The sequence below is a fragment of the Quercus robur genome, chromosome 5 (assembly GCF_932294415.1).
Source record: "Quercus robur chromosome 5, dhQueRobu3.1, whole genome shotgun sequence".
Classification (NCBI taxonomy): Eukaryota; Viridiplantae; Streptophyta; class Magnoliopsida; order Fagales; family Fagaceae; genus Quercus; species Quercus robur.
The window spans coordinates 20,640,409-20,662,885 of record NC_065538.1 but is presented as its reverse complement, the minus strand read 5'-3'; the positions used below and the strand labels follow the sequence as shown (position 1 = coordinate 20,662,885).

Genomic DNA, 22,477 nt, shown 5'->3' with positions numbered 1-22,477 from the left:
CTCTCTATTGTCAAATCCTTGAGAGGCATTTTACCAAACCTGGTTCTCACCATTTTCATTACTATGAGAAAGCTATACGCCGAGGGCTTCGGTTTCCTCTTCGATAACACATCGCGTGTTGTCTTTGTGTTTGCATCTTCCTTCCTCTTTATCTTTGCCTTTTTATTATCTACTGTGGGTTGTGATTTTAATTTGGCTTAGATAGTTTTACCAATTCTATATTATAGCTTATGTTAAGTTTCCGCACACTAGTTGTTTGACATAATGCTTGAATTGGTTAAGTTGTAATTTGGGGGTCTAAACGTTCAAGCGTGTTTATACACATATTTGAACTTTCAATTGGTATCAGAGCAGGTACACTCTTATTGGTTTCAATACCATTGTGTGATCCTTGACTCCCTTTTGAGATGGATCGGTCTCAATCCCTAAATGCACCTCCGTATTTTGATGGTAGTAATTATGCTTTTTGGAAAGTTCGCATGAGAGCTTTTCTGTGTTCTATTGATGAATCTGTTTGGGATGCTATTGAGATTGGTTGGACCAGACCTGAGGCAGCAAAATCCACATGGGATAAGGCAGCACTTGCTGCATCTAATGCTAACAGTAAAGTACTCAATGCTATTTTCTGTGGTGTGTCTCCAGATGAATTTCACAGGATTTCTCACATTACTGTTGCCAAAGAAGCATGGGAGATATTCGAAACCACCTACGAAGGCACGAAGAAAGTGAAAGATACCAAGTTGCAAATGCTGACCACTCGGTTTGAGGAGCTCAAAATGAGTGAGGATGAGTCATTTGACTCTTTCTATGGGAAGCTAAATGAGGTGGTTGTCAGCAAGTTCAATTTAGGGGAGAAAACAGAGGATTCTAAAATTGTAAGGAAGATCCTTTGATCTTTGCCGAAAAGTTTTTGTGCTAAAGTGACAGCGATTGAAGAGAGCAAGGACCTTGATGACATCAAAGTCCAGGAGCTGGTTGGTTCTCTTCAGACTTATGAGATGTCGCTGCCCAATCAACGGAAGAGTAAATCTCTTGCTCTTAAGACCATTAATGAGAAGGTGGAAGATCAAGACTCTTCGGGAGAAGATGTAGTTGACAAAGATGTTGCATACCTTGTTAAAAATTTCAGGAAGTTCTTGAAATTCAAAATAATGGCAAATTTGATGATAAAAGAAAATTCCAAAGTTCTGGAAGGGAGAAAAGGGAATTCAAAAAGAAAGATGGAAAAGAATTCCAACCCACACAAGGTGTCACTTGTTTCGAATGTAACGGGCATGGACACTTTAAGAAAGAATGTCCGAATTATTTGAAATCGAAAGGCAAAGTGTATGCCACAACATTAAGTGACTCGGATTCATCCGACTCAGAATCTGAAGAAAGCTGTGATGGAGAGGGGAACTACTCAGCTTTTATGACTATTGCTCATGTTGAGTCTTCAGACGAGTTGAATCTACTTGTACGAGACCTTGGAGAACATAGTGATGAAGAATCACTGGGAATTGTTGAAGAATCAGATGCTGAAGAAGATGAAAGCACAGCCAATCTTCAAGAGAATTATAACTCACTCCTGGAGAAGTCGGGTGAGTACACAAGGGTGGCCAAGGCTGCTGTGAGAAAAATGAAGAAGGTAGAGGAGGATTACAAAAGTCTCCTAATTCGATATAGGGAGGCCAAATATGAGATAGAAACACTGAATGGTGATCTGTCCGAAACTTACACAAAAGTGAGATTTCTTGAGCAAGAAGTTGTGCAAGAAAATGCTAAAATAGAGAGGGTCACCACCAAGAAGCTAAATGATGTTATTTCATCTCAAAAGAATTTTTCAGATAAATCCGGATTGGGATATACCGGAGGAAGTAGCTCATCTGGAACTGTCACTAAAGAAGTGAAGTTTGTAAAGGATAAAGATCCAGTTGTAGTTGACCTTGCTACTGAGAAGCTCAAGATGGAGGAGAAGAAGAATGTGGAGAACCAACGGGTGTTGAATCCCCGCAATCAGTATGTGGGCAGGTCTGAATCTCGTGCCAAGTCTCGTCCACGACCACAAAGAGATCCTAGATCAACCTATGTGTGTCATCATTGCGGTCTTCAAGGGCATACTCGACCAAATTGCCAAAAGCTGAGAGCAAAAAATAGTGCAACTCCTCAAAGGTCACGAGGACCTAGAAATGATAGAAGAGATTGGGCAGGTGAACAATCTAGAGATCAGAATGGTGATCCCGAAATGATGAACGTGATGAAGATGATTGGTGAATTCACCAACTGCTTGGAAAGCTTCTCATGAAGGTTCGAAAGCCCTAACTCCCGTACCCAATCCTATAAGGAAATCACCCTAAACGCAAGTGACGTGTGGGTGAAAAAGGGTACTCATGCATAAGCATTACAACATGTCCATGCATTAATACTTCCTATGCTTTGCGACGATGTTTGTTTATTTGCTTGTTGGTTTTGCTGTTGGTTGTTTGCTTGTCTTCTTGTGCATACTTTTAATGTATTTCGTTTTTTATCAATCTTTTTCTTCTAGTGTCAAAAATCCAAAAATCACATAAAAAAAATTAGAAAATCAAAAAGTTTGATTGACATTGTTGAGTTTTTGTCTCAAAACCTGTTTTGCCTTGTACCTTTGTGCTAATGGATTTGTGCATTTTCGAGCATTGGTTGTTTCTTTGCACTCATATCACTGTGGGAGAAATCTTGAAATCTATGTAATTGTTGTAAATAGATCTTCAATCTTGTCATGAATGATTAGTGAATGGTTATGTTGATCTTGAGACATGCATAGACTTGTGTCTATATATCTTCCCACTTTTTATTTTTGTTTTTGATAAAAATAGCTCACCAAATGTAAATCTCCAAATGAAAAGAGATATTGAGCTGCAAAAGCCTGTCGCACATTCTAGTATTCGACTAGGAAAAAGGGTAAGCGACCTTATATTAAAGAGAATGTTTATTCAAACAGCCAAAAGCTTGTTCATTAAAGTGAAATATCAAATATCACTCTTACAATGAGAGGTGATTGCCTCAAATGATCAAAAAGATCAAATATTATGATTGAAAGTGGAGTCAAATGTAAAGCTCCAAGATATGTTATCAAGTTTTGTGGGAGGTCATATATACATATTTCTATAATTGAGATGGGTCACATGATTTAGTGCAAATTGTGTATGCCTTGGTTGAATTGATCATTGAAACTTCACATTAGACTAAGGACTATTTCATTGTTGATATCCACACACAACACACAAGTTTATGTTCAATAAATGCCATATTCATTTGTGTGATTGTACTTAATGAAATGTGTTTTCACATGCTCAATCTTTGTTAATTCAAACACAAAAAGATTTTTGAGTGTTTTTAGGTGTTTTTGGAAAGTATTTTGTTTAAAAAATCTGAAAATTTCAAAAACCCAGTTTTGCCCTGTTTTGGCGACTCAGTTGCGGGTAAGTCAAGTCGCGAGCCTCAGTCGCATCTTCGCGGGTCATTTTTGGCGACTTGTTCGCGAGTGGAAGGTCCAATCGCGAGGGTTACTCAGAGATTTTCGCGGCTCAGCTCGCGACTCACTCGCGGGTAGGCCTTCCAGTCGCGAAAAACACTTAGAAAAATTTTTCAAATTTTTGTCCTTGAGTGTTTTGGCGACTTGAACTGGCGACTTTGTGGCGACTCACTTAAGTCGCGAAAAACGCGTGTTTGGCAAAAATAGGGGCAATTTTTAAATCTTTTTCAGTTTTCCATCGAACATTTGTGACTGTTCATCTTCTTTCTCTACTGTCTCCTTCCCAAACACTCCGTGTACCCATTTTCAAACCTCATTGGTGTTTCATTTCTTATCCAAATCATCACGAAAAGGTATGGGTCTTGTTTTCCTCATCTCATTTTCCCTATTTCATGGATATTTTTATTACCATTTGGATTGATATTGTGTTCGAAACATTTCTCTCTTTGTGTGATGGGTATGGCTTGTTATGTTTGCTGTTGTTTTCATCTGTTTTCATGTTTAGTGGTCACAATGTGCTTTTTCATTGTTCTGATAATTGCCTGTTGTTGATTCTGAAAATCTTTTGTTAAATGGGTTTGGTATTTATATGACTTGCTCATTTCACTTGTTTGTGTGTTGATGTTGGCTTACGGCATTGGTTTACTGTGCTTTAATGTTTATATATCGTGTGGTTGATGGCTTCTTGAAAGTATTCTTTTGAAACAATTTTTTCTGAATGTTGTGTCTCACAGCCATGTGCTCTAGTTTGGATGCTCTGATCCTTCATTTCGAAATTTTTTCCCATGTTCATATCTTATGTGCTATGTTTTATGATATCTGTTCTTAATGCTCGGATGCTATCTTGGTATGCATATCATGGTCATGGTAGATTGTTTCATTGACAGTTCTGTTTGAACTTGTCTCTCTATGCCTTTTGCACTATCACCATTTTGCTGCATCTGTCATTTTGTGCACGTTAGTATTGTTGGAAGTTTGGTAGGGTCTGCACTATCTTCAGTTTGTATTTATGTATTAAAATCTCTGTTTTTCACTTCTATTAGCATTGAATCATGTTGATATTTATCTTGTGTGGTACTGGTTGGTTCTTTGCTGTAGGCCTATTCTCTTGCAGATGTCTCGTCGATCTTCCAGGGGTAAAGACATTGCTACTGACGATCCAGCAACACTAGTTGCTAAAAGGACTCGACTATCATCACAGGCATCTCAAGACCCCAATGAGGAGAGGCTCAGAACTCCGCTTACCTCACACATCTACTCAAACATCTTTGACAAGTCAACTCCCATAGTGGAACGGGTGGTGGAGTTTAACACCTTAGGGACCACTTTCATCCCTCGAATCTTTGAGAAACGAGATTGGGCAAACTTGTTTGGGAACTTTGACGATCCAATGGATGAACTGGTCAAAGAATGCTTCTCCAATGCAACTGATCTTGGAGCTAAACTTATTTTCTGGGTCAGAGGAAAAGAGTTTGGTATTTCCCCAAACTCCATCGCAGATCTCCTCGGCATCACTAGACCTCAGAATGTGGATCTAACTCCGTACGATGATCGAACTCCAGAGGTTGAAGAAATTCTACAAATCCTAGGATCCGATCATGAAGTATCCAATACAGGAACATCCATCAGCACCGCAAAGTTTGCACCAGAGCTGACCACACTGAAGTTGATCATGTTCACTAATCTCTACCCACTGTCCAACACTACATTCATCAATCTTGGGAGAGCTCTATTCCTTTGTGATCTTATTACAGGAGCTCCCATTGATATATGTGCTCACATCTATTACACCTTGAGGAAGACTGCGGTTCGAACTGCAGCTCAAGGTATTATTCCATTTTGCAGCCTAATCATGAAGCTCGTTCTTCGTGAAGGCATTGTTCCTCCCACAGATGGAAAAATGTTGACTCGTCAGCGTCCTATTTCCATGTTCACTCTTCAAGCTAGCAGGAGTAACTCCTCTAAAACACCAAGGAGTGCTCACATCTCTCCGGTTACTCCATCTGCCCCTGAGTCAGAGACACCTGCACATACCACATCTACTTCGCATGCTGTTCCTGAAGTTCCACAAGCTAGTACCCCGCAAGCACAGACTGCTTCTCATACTGATAGAGTGGGCAGTTTACTTGAGCATATTCAGAAACGCATTGATGAGATTGTAGCACTTCTCTACTCCACAAACAACCATGTCCAAATGCGTCTCAAGACTATGGAGAATTAGCTAGACGCTATTCAACGAAAGTTGGACGACAGCCTTTAGCTATTCGTGCCAAAAAGGGGGAGAGCATTCAGTAAGGGGGAGAAAGTTCAAAGGGAAGTGTGCATAGTGATAGGGGGAGTACACACATACTTTTGTCATACTTTTGTTTTAAGTTTTATCCTCTAAACTTATAGGTTTATGTTTTTGGACTTTTAGTATTTATTTGGGTTTGATACACTGTGGTTTTGGTGTATAGTTGTTTCTAACTCATAACTTATACTCTTGGTTTAATCTTTTATATATTTTGATGATGTTATTCAGGATATTTTGTGTTTGTAACCATGTGCTTTTGTAAGCTTTTAGGATTAATGTTTTATGCATATTATGTAGGCTTTATGGTTTGTACCTTGCTTAATGCAACCTTTTATGCTATGTTGAAATCAGTACTTATATCTAAATGTCTTGCATTTTGATTTATGTACTGTCACTCTTGTGCCCTTGTAGGATTGTTCCTAGATGCATATACCTTGTGTATTATGCATTGGTTGAGTGTTGAGCATACAAGTATCTTGCCCTGTGCTTGTTAACTTGTATGTCCTTGTGTTCATTCCAAGTGTGAATGAGCACTGTGATCACTACTTTGTGGTGTTCACTTGGTTGATCAAGCCATGGTTTGTTTCTTAACTCCATCTTTGCTTGATCACCTTTAGCTTGCTTCATATGCATTTCATGTTTTTCTGAATACAATGATCATGGTGTATTGTTGTGTTTCAGGAGTTTCATATTCTTGTGATTCAAGTGCTTCACAGCTTCTAAAGTTAGGTGTGAGTGAGTTTTGTTCAACTGTACCCAACTCACATGTTAAGTCTAGAGTCTGTTTTAGGGTTTTGTCACGGAATAGCCAAAGGGGGATATTGTAAGGTTGAATTTATTCAACCATCTTATTGGCTTTATTCCGTGCCAAATTTGCTTGTATTTCAGTATTTAGTAACCCTGTATTTAGGTGGGTTTGATGTAAGGGTAGTGAGTGAGATAGAGTGAAGTTTGCTCAAGAGTGTGCAAGAAAACAGAGACTCGCGGCTTGGCCTCGCGGGTGACTCGCGGCTGCTAGCCGCCAGACGCAGCACGCGTGCCAAGCATGCCGGAAGGTGAACAGTCATGCTAGTTGGAGCACTACAGGACAAAACAGGACAATTGGCCATACGGTTATCTCGCGACTGGATCTCGCAACTTAGTCAAGCCGCGAGCCACCCCTGTTTTGTAAAACCTGATGTTTCACATTCCTCTCCCACTCCAGTATAAATACCCCTTTTACCCACGATTGTAAGAGAGCTTCCAGAGAGAATTTTGAGAGAGAAACCCTAAAGAAAAACAAGATTGATTCACCCACAATCTATACATTAGAGTCTCTTCAAATTCCTCAACTCTTTTCCTCTCCATTGTCAAATCCTTGAGAGGCATTTTACCAAACCTGGTTCTCACCATTTTCATTACTGTGAGAAAGCTGTTTGGATTTCTGGGAAGCAGTTAGGAAGGAACCAATCTTCATTGGTTGATGCTACGGTCTAGTAGCGGAATCCAGGAAGCTAGAAAAGAAAAAAGGTTCGGCGCAACCTCGTTGAAGCAAGAAACTTGGAGGGCTTAGGTGCACTAGGTAGATTAGGCTTGGAGGATCTATTGCTATCCATGTATCCCAACTATATTTTCTAGTGGATTGTTTACCGCTTGGAGGGCGGCAGAGAGGTTTTACGTTGAGGGCTTCGGTTTCCTCTTCGATAACACATCGCGTGTTGTCTTTGTGTTTGCATCTTCCTTCCTCTTTATCTTTGCCTTTTTATTATCTGCTGTGGGTTGTGATTTTAATTTGGCTTAGATAGTTTTACCAATTCCATATTATAGCTTATGTTAAGTTTCCGCACACTAGTTGTTTGACATAATGCTTGAATTGGTTAAGTTGTAATTTGGGGGTCTAAACGTTCAAGCGTATTTATACACATATTTGAACTTTCAAAGTCTAATCCAAATAGCAGCTATCCAACCCAAAAACATAACAAAATAATAAAAATATTCACAGTGATAATTGTATTTTAGCCACAAAAAAAAAAAAAAAAAAAAAAAAAACCTACTTTACCACCAAAGAACAAAAAAATCATGTGTTATTGTAGAAGTTAAAGCAAAATTTGTTACAACTACAGTAAACTGGTATAAATACTAGTCAACTGTAGCAAGTTATTAAAAATAAAATACAATATTTTATTAAGATTATATCTCTTTCTTTAGTTAAAAAACTCAAATTCCCTCTCTTCCTTATTATTTTAAGGAGTTTTTATTTTTTTTATTTTTTTTTATATTATTTTAAATGAAGTGATAAAAAATAGAACATTTAATATTGGGTGTATTGTAAAGCGAAGTGGTAAAATAGATAAAGTAGCTTTTTGAGGTATTATAAGCTAAAATTTTTAACTCCGTCGCTGTGAATGCTCTAACTTCAAAAAAACAAAATCTTAACCAAGCCTAGTATTTAAAAAAACAAAAACATTATTTTGTTTTTGTTTTTGTCTTTATTGGTAGATGATTGCATTTTAGTATATTTAGAAACAATAATTTTATATATTTATAATTTTTTAATACTATATAGATGACTATTTTGAGTTTTTTTTTCTTTCTTTTTCCTTTATACTCTGGCCTCTGCTAGCTTAAAATTCTAAGTCTGTCTCTAGAAGTGATAGATTATGGGTGATTATTTTTCATTTACACATGTATGGACAATTTTTTTCTCCATCACCTACTCCACAACATCATAATTGTAAAAAAGAAGTTGTAAAATAATTTGTGTTACTACTTCCTATCTTTTCTTCCACGTTGCTTTACCTAAACCCAAAACCCCCCCCCTTTTTTTTTTTTTTTCATCCATTGGTTCACTTCTTGCTCATCTTCTTATTTTCCTTTTCTTTTGCTTTCCTCCGCATAAAGCCACATAGGGTCTTATCTTCTTGTATATTTTCATTTTCTCTTACTTTCCTCCACACAAAGCCACACACACAGAGGTCTCTCTCACTTCCTCTATCTAGTCCATATTTTCCTTTAATCAAAAACTCTACCGAATTCAAAAAGTTTTTTGAGATCAGATATATAAAAGAAAGGACCCAACAGTAGCACAGAGCAGAAAAAACGAAGAAGAAGAAGCATAGAGGAAAGAACCCAGCAGTAGAACAGAGGAGCAAAAACTATGATAGATTTGTGAGGTCTGTGATCTTGGACTGCACTGTGTAATAATCTGTCTTTTAAACAAAGGGGTTAAAATTTGTTTTTTAAGAAAAACAGTGGGCAGTTTGGGGAATTAGCTGAACCTTCCAATGAGAATATTGCAAATGCGTTGTGGCTTTTTGCAATTGCAGCTCCTCAGCTGCCACACGATATTGTGCGTCTCCTTCACCTGTCCTCTCGTGCTTATCCAGGAGATCCACTCCAACATGCACGGGATTGATCAGTCAGTACCTCTTTTCTTCACTCGCGTTCAAGGTACGTGCATTCCTATCACACTGCAGTTGGTTGCGGATGTGCTTCAGGTCCCTAGGATAGAGTTTCCTGACTATCCTAGTTGTGAGCGTCTAAGGACTGTATCTAGGGATAAGCTCATGTCTACTTTTTGTGAGAACCCTACTGCTTGGGGTGAGCGTCTTTTTACACCATGTCGACCTTTTGCTAAAGGTCGTAGATTCATGAACATGGTGATGACTTTTGTTTTGCATCACAGAGCCTCGTGCTCGATTTTTGTTATTATTTCTTGAGCATCTTACCATAGATTTTCCATTTCATTTCATTTTTTCTATTATAGATGTTCATCTAGATTCAGTGTCCCGTGATAAGCTCATCTTTCCTTTCGCTATCACGAGGATTTTATGCCATTTTTCCGTTCCTTTCCCTCTTCCGACCATTTTACCGTCATGTGTGCCATAGATTACACTATCGTTAAATGTAGCGAGGCCTAGCTTCAGTCGCGGCAATCGGATTCAGCAGCTCCTTCCTCCCGTTCAGCTCCATCCCGTTCGACTCCATCCACATCGGCTCCTCCTTCTTCTTCGGGCGATGTGTTTTAGGAAACATCATGGCGTAGCTGCAGCACATGGATGCTCACCTCGATACACTCTCTACGGAGTTGTATCAGGTGAATGTTCGTGTCGGTCGTATTGCACGATGACAGGCGTCCATGGGTGGTTTTGCTGCTGAGGTTACTCCTTCACCACCTTCTCGCGTGGCTTCTGATTCTAAGGATAAGGATGATGATGATGGTGATGACGATGATGCTTCGGATGATGCTGATGGAGATGCTAGCTCTACCGATGAGATGTCTACTTGATACTCTTACCCTTTGTCATTCGTGACAAAAAGGGGAAGTAGTTTTGGTATGAGAGTAGTCCATCTTAGGGGGAGAGTTAGTATATGACCATTTTGTTAGGGGGAGTGTTGATACATTTTGAGGGATGTAATGAGGATAATATGTATCTTTTCTTTTCTTTCTTTTTAGATACATTACTCTTGTACATGAGGTCTTGTGACCATTTATAGACATACATTGTACTTATCTCTTTCTTTATATTGATGTATGTTTTTCTTTCACCTACCCCTTCATGTGTTGTTTCTTTTCTAGACATACATTGTACTTATCTCTTTCTTTATATTGATGTATGTTTTTCTTTCACCTACCCCTTCATGTGTTGTTTCTTTTCTCCCTTTATACACATGTTTCTTATACTGGTATGCAATCTATTATTTCTGTTTCACTCAAAGATCCTTAATGAGTTTTGTTTAAAGTGTTTCAGAAATACAGGTTATCAAAGTCTACTTACCATAAACTCTCTTCTTACAAAGTTTTTCAAGAGTTTGTGTTAGGATAGATTTTATTATATTCAACAAGTGAATATGAGTTGAGTACTGATTTATGACTTCTCTCATATGTTTATTTGTTTGTTGTGGTTTTGTCATGGATTGCCAATGGGGGAGATTGTTAGGACATATGTATTTCATATGTTAAGAACATATGTCATGATTTTATCTAATTGGCTTATCCTTTGACAAAACGTACTTTACTTGTATTTGGGTAGATTTAGGATGTCTTTAAATACTTCAAGAAACTTTGTTTCAAGATCAAGTATTGAAGTCTTCAAGTCTATTCAAGAAAACAAGTTCAGAGTGCAAAATCATTAAAGCTCGACAACTGGCTCGACAGCTGCATCTATCGAGCTTAAGGAAGCTGTTCTACATTCGGTGTGCTCGACACCTACTCGACAGCTGCTATCTGTCGAGGTTTAAGATTTTCAGAATTTCAATATAATTTTCTTGGGATCCGTGAATGTGTCTTTGGGCTTTCTTTTCTCCTGACCCTAGACATATAAAAAGATCAGTTTAAGGGCCGTCAAAGTGTTCATAAGTTGCATAAATTTTGAGCAAACTCTGTTCAAGCAAATTGTGACCGAAGACGAAGTTCTTGCCCTAATTCATCTCCTTCTCTTGAAGAAGTTGCTGTGTATGTGCACCGTAGGGTTTTGTGACCAAGCATCTTCTTGATCTTCGTCGTGTGGATGAACTGAACAACTTTGCAACCAACAACCTTCTTAGTTGGTGATTGAAGTCGCGTACTGGGATCCGCGCAATTGGTTAGTCACGTACTGGGAGTCATGCATCTGAAAGGGGAACTATCACTATAGAACAAGTCCAATTGGGTATTGGGGTAAGAGTTCAACTGTAGGTTGGTAAGGTACTTGGATTCATTTACTTGTAACCGCTTGTTGTGATAATAGTGGAGTTTCGGGAGTGGTGACCTGAAAATCACCTGGTGGGGTTTTTGCCGTTAGGTTTTCCCCATTCGTAAACAAATCACCGTGTCTTTTATTTTCCGCTGCATATTTAGTTTATTGGTGATTTGTTTGTGCTATCATGCGTTTGCATGATAAATTGATTAATTAATAACTTGACTAATTAATTAATTAATTTTTATCACAAAGGGTCATTCAGTTTGTGGCCTATCAGATTTTACACCAATCCGGGAATACATATTTAGGCTTTCTTTTCTCACAACCCTAAACATATATAAAGATTATTTTAAGGGTCATCACACAAGATACAAGTGTGTGAAACTTGATGCAAAGGTTTTTCACAAGCATATTGTGATCGGAGACATATGCCCTAGTTCATCTTTCTCTGAAGAAGCTTTGTACACCATAAGGTTTTGTAACTAAAAAGCTTCTCGATCTTCATCGTGTTGATGAACCAAAGAACTTTGCAGCCAACTGTTAGGATTAGTGCCCTTAAATCCTATTGTATGATGTTATGTATGACATTATGTATGACTTAATATATGACTTAATGTTGTGATTAATAAAGTTGTTTTATTATTATCTGAAATAATGGTAATATGAATATTCGAAGATTATCATATAGTCCATGAGATGCATAGTATGTGATTTTTGTGATTTAGTCAGAGAAGATATAAGTCACAAGTTCTTTGTAAACTTAGAATTTTAGTTCGTAGTTGATGATGAAATTGGGCATTTCATCTGTGAAGACTATAACATATCAACTAAAATAATTTGTCTTGATCATGGAAGTGAAGACTTCTAGTTGATGTGTTGATATGTTTTAAGAGTTAAGACATATTGAACTGGACCACTGTGAGATTTATTATTCTTCTAACGACTGTCAAATGAATAATAAATCTCACGACTTCTATTTACATGAACTCTTAATCCTGAGAGAATAATCGACTTGATCATGAAGTGTAGGTTACTTTGATATATCAAGAGTGAGATCTAAAGTAACGGTCAAAACCTCAATATGTTAGGCAGCCACATTTAGTGTTGATGGAATATATATTCTCAAGATAGAATTTATAGTCTCTTAACGGAGATATAAAATATTCCCTTGAGATAAGTTTAATGGGTTTAGTTATTCAAAGAGTTAGGCCTAACCACTTTAGTAAAGAATTACTAAAGTATATATTTATGAAATTGGATTTCATAAATATATGATGAATAACTTAAAAGATTTAAACTGGGTACTTAAGGATTAAGATGTAGTAATCTACAAAGTAACAGTATTCATTCATGACTTTGTATTACTACGAATATTTTATGAAGGGGTGCATGTATAATAAAGTCTTGGGATATAATTTATTAATAAGGCCTAGAGTGCAATTATATTTATATAGTGGTATTAAATATAATTAATGGTAACTTTGGACTTGTTAAGAGTTGACAGAAAGGCCCAAAGCCCATTGGAGCTAGTGTCTTATTTATTGCCTTTTATTCCCACTCCAAGCCACATATTAAAGCCTAATTGGAAAGGTCCAAAATTTTTATAAGGAGAGAAACATACAGAATTTTTATAAGAACATGAAATGGTATGTATGTGAGGGTTGAACACTCTTTCATTCTCTCTTGAAAATACACATATAACTAATTGAGAGTCCACACTTCTTGGGCATCAAGTGGAATTGGAGTGAAGATTAAAAGTGTTCCCAAGTTTTTCTAATCTTTAGTTTTGAATTTCATTGCATCAAAGTATACTCTCTTGTTCTTATATTCTGAAACTTACATAGCACATGCTATCAATTACAAATGAAGCAGATTCATTAATTTTCTGTTGCGTATATTTTGTATGCGATACAAACATGTATTTTTCCAACACCAACATCCTTCTTAAGTTGGTGTGTCAGTCACGTACTTGGATTCGTGCAAAGGAGTAAGCCTCGTATTGGGATCTACGTATTGATTGGTTAGTCACATACTAGGAGCTGTGCATTGAAAATGAGAGATTGTCACTACAGAACAAGTCCAATTGTGTATTGGGGTAAGAGTTCAACTGTAAGTTGGAATAAGGTACTGAGATTCCTTTACTTGTAACCGCTTGTTGTGATAATAGTGGATTCTTGGGAGTGGTGACCATAAATTCATCCGGTGGGGTTTTGCCTTAGAGGTTTTCTCCATTCATAAACAAATCACTGTGTCAACTTTATTTTCCATTGCATATTAACTTAGTTGGTGATTTGTTTGTGCTACCACACGTATTGCATGTTAATTGAATTAATCAATTAACTTGGCTAATTAATTGGTTAATTTATCACAAGGCATCAATATATTCTTGGCCTATCATATGAGAATCTTTTTGGGGAGTTCTTAAAAAGCATGTTATGCCTTATTGTCATGCACTGGCAGAGCTAGGGCAAGCGAGGGGGTCAATTGACACCTGAGCTTCCCAAAAATTTGTTAAAAAATTGTTTATAATAGCACTAGTTAGAATTAGTTTTCACTAACATAGTTCAAAAGACCTTTTTTATACTACTGCACATACTTTTTTTTTTTAATTTTTTTATTTTTATAAATTTTAGGAAGAGTTTTACCTAAGAGTAATGTATTTACTTAGTAAAAAATATAAAAAAAAAAAGTTAGAGTCATAATATTTTTGCAACAATTTCACAATAAAATTTTAGTAAACTATTAATAGCAACTAAAAAAAAATATAAACAGTAGGTCTAAATGAGGACCAATAGTAGCTTATTTTTAAGATCCTAATATATATATATATATATATATATATATAACTGAAGCCTTAGACTTTTAAATTTCTTTTAAAAAAATTAAATTTAGTTGTTTGGTACCATACAACCACTACACTTAAAGGAGACCTAAATTATCACCTAATCAAGGAATTTTTAGATAATTAATCCTAACAAACTATATAATAACTCCATTAATATAAATCTATCTGAAAAAGTGGAATATATCTCAATTAATTTGATAATTATAATTTCAATAGAATTTAAACTCTATAATCACATCAAATGAGACTCAATAAATATATATCATTTTTAATTTCAATAGGATTTAAATTTTATATCAAATGGACTTTACCAACATATTATTTATTTAAAAATATATATATAACCAAATTTGATTAGGAATCCAAAACCCTACATTATATTATAAATAGTTTTTTTTTTAGGGATTATTTGTTACAATTTCAACTCAGCTTTTCATTCCTATATTATATTTTAAATAGTTTTTCTATTTGGGATTATTCTTCCAACACCACTCTACTATACAATCTCTTGCGTTGATTTTGGTTCTTAAAGCGCCTTTAAAACAAAAGGTATGTAAAGTTTTCTTATCAAGTTTAATGTTAACATATATGAGAGATGTGGGGCCTGATAATTCGTGGTCCAGACCCACTCTGCGCTTGGGCCCAAGGCCTGAGCCGAGGAGAGCTATTGCCGAGGATGCATAATGAAAGCCCAAGAAGGGCACGAGGACATGGCCGAGGATGATCTTATGCTCAGCACCTCTCAAAACTCCTGAAGGAAAGGGCAAACTCTGTACAGGGGCAGGGCAAGGGAGAAAGCTGCCAACATTGTAATACAGAATCCTGCATCTGACAAGCCCATACTCCAAACCATGCCATTTAACTTTTCCAACAACCCCCCACCACTCTAGGTATAGGTTGACAGGACAGGTCTGCACCCCAGAAAGTAAGAACTTACACGTAGACACTAAAAGGGGAATGAACACTAGTATAAAAGGGAAAGAAAGCGAAGAAGAAGGGGGGGGGGGCTAGAGGAGGAAAAATCCTGTAAAGGGGAGAAAAAGGGAAGGGTACAGAGCTCCTCAGACGCTGTCTGAGGACTTAAATCCTGTAACTCACTCTAATGAGAGGCTTAGCTAGTCAAGCTAAGTCCACCCATAGAGAAGCTTCCACAGAAACCCTGACTAAACCGTTAACTTGCGGCTAAGGTCCTGCCTTTCAAGCTCACTCTCTACAAATCATATTATTAGGGCCCTTTACTTACGAGCCCAATGTCATTCTTGGGCCGTTAAATAAATCGTGTCCTTATAAAAGCTATTTGATAAACTCATTATTTCCTTGAATATCAAACTCAAGACTATAAAATGTTTTTGGAAAAAAATTAAACTTAAAGTTAATTTTTAAGTATCTTCGTCAAATCTACTATGTGTTGATGTAAGAAATCATTCATTTGAAATTTTAATTATATGGCTTTTTTAGTGACTCTTGTGGCTTGTTAAATTAAAACGTATGAATAGTTTTATAAAATAATCAAAGTTAAAAATTAAATAAGACACATGATATACTACAATTAGTCGAGCATAAAGTATAATATAAAAAGTAGAATGGAGGATTCTAATTCCGCGTTAGAATTTCTTTTCCAATGATTTGACACCCATTATTATACAAAGAGATTTAGTGGCAGAAAAACAAAGGAGAACGAGTTAGCACCATTATCATACGAGTTAGGCAAAGAGACATGGAGGTAGTGGGGAGAAGAGACTAATTTTCGGGGTTGCCCATTAAAAAAATTATTTTAAGAAGTTAATGAAAGTCTTCCATTTCCATTACAATTTTTTGATTGAAAGAAAAGAAGACCCATTATTAGTCCAGGTCTCCCACTCAAGCAATGGCAGACCCATTCAGTCCAAGTCTCCCACTCAAGCAAAAGCAATGGCAGACCCATTCAGTCCAAGTCTCCCACTCAGTCCAAGAAGACCCATGATTGAAAGAAAAGAAGACCCCATTAATTACAAGTTTCACTTGGAGTATATATGTTAATTTTTAAAAAAATATTTATAATATGTCGCATGGCAGAGGGAGCAAGAGTAAAAAATAAAAAATATATTTGATAAAAAAAAAATGAAAGAATTAGTGCTTTTAAAACAACAATTAGTGTTTTTTTAAGTCATAATTAGGATCTCATATAGGCCTTTAACCAAAACAATTATTAATAAATTCATTTACAATAATAAAGCAAATCGGTAAAGAATTAATATAAAAAACTAAAGTATAATTAATTTTAGTTTTTTTTTTTTTTAAGAGAGTTTCAACTTATGGTGTCTACTCCTAATGATAGTTCTTTATCATTAGACTAAGACACCAATCAGTTTTTGGTATATGGATGACGTGGGGAAAAATTAGGTATGAAAGTGTTTATAGTATGTTAAAGAAAAGCATAAGACTATTGAATAGCAAACAGAATCGTTTGGTGATGAAAGCATGTTATTAAAACAAACAGTGTAGTCAGATGCTTTAAATTACATGCATGTACGTAAAGAAACGGTGTCGCATGGCTAAAGTGACTCACGAGAGGGATCACGCGAGGCTTATAGAAGTTTGTTAGTACAGTTAGACATGTGTATGTCTCTAATAGACCAAATGTAAACATAGTGGACTCTATTTCAAAGCAGTTAGCTCTGGTTTAGTGAGTTAGTGATATTTTTCCTTCTCTTAGTCTCAGATTACTGTATAAATAGAAGAGCTTAATCATCCTGTAATTTTTTCTATTTTCCAATAATAAAGATCTCGGATTCCATCATTCTATTTAGAGAGCGGCTTTTAAGTTTTGACAAGTATCAGAGCTTTCATTTTGCTCATCCATAACTTCTAGCGTTAAGTTTAATACTACTATTCCTACAAATATAAGCACTTTTGACAAGCACGCTGCTACATCCATAGCTATTCCAAATTTGTCTTCTCTATAGTTCCATTCTTGGACCATAGTTCAATTCATATAATATTAATTATGTAGAGTTACAGAGCTTTGAGCTTTTTATTTTTATTTTTATTTTTTCGTGTTCATACTCGTCCAACCTTCATGGTTAGCCCTTGCATGAGTTTGCATGTTCTCTTCTTCTCTATATTGAGCTTGTATCATTTTCTCCATAATCTATTGCATCAGCTACTAACGATAGAGGAGGGAATTGACATTTAGTTCCATCCGCTTCATTGGCTGATCTATAACCTGTTCTGATACGAATTCTTGAGGACGCAATTTTGTTATTAACTGGTTGCTTTGACCAATCCAAAATAATTTATTTGAATATATAGAAGTAGACCCAAAATGACGTTACTACTTACTAGGTCCTATGACGCCATATTGCAGTCAACTAATCTGTTCTCTAGGCTGCAGAGAAATTACAATTAACGTAATATTCAAATAATGAGATATTGAAATCTGTCGATTAGTCTATTGATTTTTCTTGGTAGTCCATATCAAATCCAAAGTTTTCAAAATGTGGCTGCCATTTTCTTCTATACATCATTAACTAATTATTGTACTTCAATTACATCATTCAAATTCAGAACGAGGACTTGACTATATTGAGAGTATAATTTCTACTTGTTAATTCAAACCATTTAACATTATTTTTATCTGATAGGAAAAAAAGAAAACACTCCTGCCTATTTGTCAATCTATATATGATGTCATATACTTTGCCTATATAAAGAGCCACTAATTCTCTCCATAAGAATCAATCCTAAGCTCACCCTATATTACTGGCATCTGCTACTCCTTGCTACTAGCTAAAGATGTGGTCAGTTTGGCTCCCTGTCGCTAGCTTACTTATAGTGATTGCCACACATTGGCTTTATAGGTGGAGGAACCCTAAATGCAGTGGAAAATTACCTCCTGGCTCTATGGGCTTTCCACTTATTGGGGAGACCCTTGGTCTTCTTGCGACAAGCAAGTCGATAGACACACCACCTTTTATCAAGAATAGGATGAAGAAGTAAGTCCACAATAACCCACATGCAATGTTTTTTGCATCTCATCTAATTTGTTTTTCACATTTCTGTTGCAAACTTTCTATTCTTGATATGGGTCATTATATTACAAAACCACATGCATTTTTTTTTGGTTTGCTTTTTGGTTATATTTACTCCATCTATATAAATATGACATCTTCGTGTAACCAAGATTTTTTTCTCTTTTTTCTTTGGGGGGGTCATTTTAGATATGGTCCAATATTTCGAACAAGCTTGGCAGGACGGCCAGTTGTGGTATCATCTGATCCAGAATTCAATTATCATGTTTTTCAACAAGAAGGAAAATTGGTTGAAAGATGGTATATGGACTCCTTTGCAAAAATTCTCCACCAAGATGCAGCAAGAATTAATGCTCATAAAAATGTTCATAAGTACCTTCGAAATGTAATCTTGGGTCATTTTGGTCCTGAGGCCCTCAAGGACAAGATGCTGCCACAGTTAGAGGATGCAATAAATAAAAGGTTACATGGTTGGTCTAAACTACCCAGTTTGGAAGTAAAAAGCAGCACATCAGCGGTAAGCTTTTACTAACTAATTTCCATCATGATAATGTCTTTGTATTTTTTTTATATAGATTTATAATTGATCCCAATAATGATTTTAGATGGAACTTATATTTTAAACTTCCAAGACATAACCTTTTCAAGAGGTACAAAATAAATGAGAAAAAGAAGGAGATAAATAATCTTAAAATTTTAGTTATTTTTTCATGAAACAATGGTAAATATTAAAACATTTGAAAATACATTATAATGATCATTATGGGTTCCGTACTCTCAAAAAACTTGATGCCACATACATTAAAATGGCGTCTCACCCATTTTTAATTGCAAAAATGCTAATAAAGCTTGGAAACATGGTTTAAGGATCATTAGATGTCCCTTTCTTAGCATTTTGAGTAATTAAAGTTTAAGTAGCTACTACAAAATAAACATTTTTCTTTCTTTAACTACTTATTTGTTGATCATTTGCAGATGATCTTTGATTTTACAGCAAAGCAATTGTTCAGTTTTCAGGCAGATAAATCAAAGGAAGATATTTGTGAATCTTTTACTAACTTCTTGCAGGGACTTATGTCATTCCCTATTAATATCCCCGGTACTGCTTATCATAGGTGTCTACAGGCAATTTCCTCAAACTTGATCCTTATAAATTTCAAAATCTAAAACATCCTTCTCATATTATACGTGAATGTAATCTAATATATTTATTCAATTTTCATACAGAACCAGAAGAAAGCAATAAGCATAATAACTAGCGAACTAGAAGAGAGAAAGAGTAATCCAGAAATTCGCAAAGGAGATTTTCTTGAGCAGATTCTGGCTGACATGAAAACAGAGACGTTCTTGACAGATAAATTCGTCATCTACATGATGTTTGGGCTTCTCTTTGCTAGCTTTGAGACCATATCGTCAACTCTTACTTTAGCCATTATGTTAACTAATGAAAACCCAAAAGTGATACGAGAATTAACGGTTAGTGACACAAAGAAGTTCCAAAATTTTACATAACATAGATTTAGAAGAAGCTTTTTTGGTTTTTAAATGTTAATATTACTTAAAAAAATATATATATATATGTTATTCCTAGGAAGAGCATGAAGCAATTCTTAAGAACAGAGAAGATATCAATTCTGGGCTTACATGGAAGGAATACAAATCCATGACTTTTACTCATAATGTGAGTAGATAGATACTCCCCCCTTTATTTTCAGGCGCACAATCTTTCTTTTTAATTTTTAACAAACTTCAAGCTATTGCCAACGATTCTTACAATCCAATGAATTGGAACATATAGGTTATCAATGAATCGCTTAGACTTGCTAGTGTTGCTCCAGGGATTTTGAGAAGAACCCTCCAAGACATTCAAGTAAATGGTAAGTTCAAAATCAAATAGGTTTTGTTGGGGGGGGGGGGGGGGGGGGGGGGGGGGGTACAAAAACTATTTTGTTTCACATGACTTTATAGGTTATATTATTTTGTTATTGGACCTGTTAACAGATGTTGTTAAAACATTTACTAATAAACGATTTTAAAAAAGTTTTAATACTAATTTCATGTGAAATATAAAAAAAATGTAAAAAGAATTCCTTGATTTTTTTTTTTCCATAAAAAACTTCTAAAAATGTTTCTTAAACTAATATTCTTAAAGCATCTATTAACTTTTTTTCATACTAAATCACTAGTTTTTATTGTTGCAAAGTAACAAGTTCGTTGTACTTCAAATGTGCTTAATAATTACTCTCGGAATGGGAGCTAGTATCATTGTAATTAGCTGTTGTCTTAATTATAATGCAAGTCAGAGGATATAAGACATGCACGTTCATTATGAAATAAGTTGAGAATAATAGGAGGCACGTTGACTGTAGGATATACAATTCCAAAAGGTTGGGCACTTATGGTAGTTCCAGCTGCCCTTCAACTAAACCCAAGCACTTATGAGGATCCTCTTACCTTCAATCCATGGAGATGGCAGGTGGGTTGGTTTTTGTTCTGTTTTTTTCCAGGTCAAAATCTTTATATACTCATCATGGACTAATCAGTTTTGGTGGGAATCCTTAATCTTTGTTCCTATGTTTGACTAATCTTTCATTTCATTATGGGATTAAAGAACGTCTCAGCAAATGTGTCAGCAAAGAATTTCATACCATTTGGGGCAGGCATGACATCATGTGCAGGAGCCGAGTTCAGCAAAGTTCTAATGGGTGTTTTCTTTCATATCTTGGTCACCAAATACAGGTACTCTATTTCTTATTCTTACATGCATTTATGCAGCACTTAGACAAGTTGAACAAAAACTGATTTTTATTTTGTTAATTTAATGTATTTGAATTATGGCTGATAAAGGATGACTACAATCAAAGAAGGAGAGGTGATTCGATCCCCTGCTTTAGGATTTGGAGATGGTTTTCATATTCAGTTTTCAGTAAAGCATGGATGATTTATAGAGCTTAATACCGGATCTCGACATTTACTGTACAACAAAATAAAATAAAAAGATCCCTAGTCAAAAAATCATCGTTTCCATATAGTATTAAATGTTAATAAAGTTGACGATGTTGGTCACACTTTGTCTTTCACTTACACAGTTACACTAAATAAAAAGAATTTCTTTTAGTATTTTTAATTAAGCTCTTGGCCTCTGTATGTTTACAAGAATGAATGTGTGCCTGACCGTATATTTCATTAAATGATTTTTTTTTTTTTTTTTTTCTACTAGATCTTCTTATATTTCATTCTTAAGATTCTGCCATGTGGCTTTTTTTCTTATAGGATAAAAGTATATTTTTTAATTAAGTAACCACATGGAAGAATCTTAAAAATTGAACAATGCCTAAGATATCGTACATAAATTTTGTCATTTCAAATATATATTTTGAAACTTTCTAAACGGATTTGTAAAGTTCAGCCACATTATGTATTATTGATTGTCTATTGATTTCAATAGCTTTATGACCATTTAAATGATAGAGAAATGCTATGACTATGACTACAACATTTTCATAACAAATTCTAAGTGGCAAGTTGGTTGTTATTATTGGGGAAAAAAAGTAATCTCAGTGATAGGTTCAAATTTAAACTAATAACAACTAACCACTTATGATTTATTGTGAAAATGTTGTGGACGTAGCACTTCTCTAAATGATATCAAACATTTTGATTATGTTTGTTTGTTTAGACCCCTTAAAGCAGATTATTTAACATAACATATTAGCCAAATGATTACTTAAGTTAATTATTTAGATCTACGTTAAAAAATAATAAATCATATCATGCAAAACAGTAAAAAGTAAATAATACCATGATATGATGACCTAAAAAAACCAATGAAATGAAACCGTTTCAAGGTAAAAATTTGGGGTGGATTTGACCTAACAATCCTCAAAGTAAAGCAAATCCATTATAAGAAAATCGAGGTTTTACAATCAGATTTAACTCTAAATCTATTACTACTTTAAGTAGTAACTTACTAACACGACCACGTGCAAACTCCAAATGTATGAACTCCTCTCTTCTTGAATTTATGCAACATAAGGACCCACGCTTGTGACTTTAAGATCCTACTCAAAGGTTCCAGATCACCTTCACTTGTTGGTCTTTGTAACAGTAACTAGGTTCTACCAATGGTTGATTGTAGATCTTACTCTAGTAGACACTTGTGTAGTTAAATGGTAC

At 35.5% G+C, this 22,477-nt stretch overlaps 1 protein-coding gene across 1 annotated transcript; it reads left to right on the top strand.

Annotated features, from left to right (window-relative positions):
• The first annotated feature begins 18,027 nt into the window (after positions 1–18,027).
• On the top strand, positions 18,028–21,432 carry LOC126725467 (cytochrome P450 87A3-like). The gene is made up of 9 exons (XM_050430226.1): positions 18,028–18,265; positions 18,491–18,818; positions 19,277–19,426; positions 19,529–19,777; positions 19,893–19,982; positions 20,100–20,178; positions 20,671–20,777; positions 20,913–21,040; positions 21,149–21,432. Exons 1-9 carry the CDS (start codon positions 18,066–18,068, stop codon positions 21,240–21,242), a joined length of 1,425 nt encoding a protein of 474 aa, XP_050286183.1. The 5' UTR covers positions 18,028–18,065; the 3' UTR covers positions 21,243–21,432.
• The last annotated feature ends 1,045 nt before the right edge of the window (positions 21,433–22,477 follow it).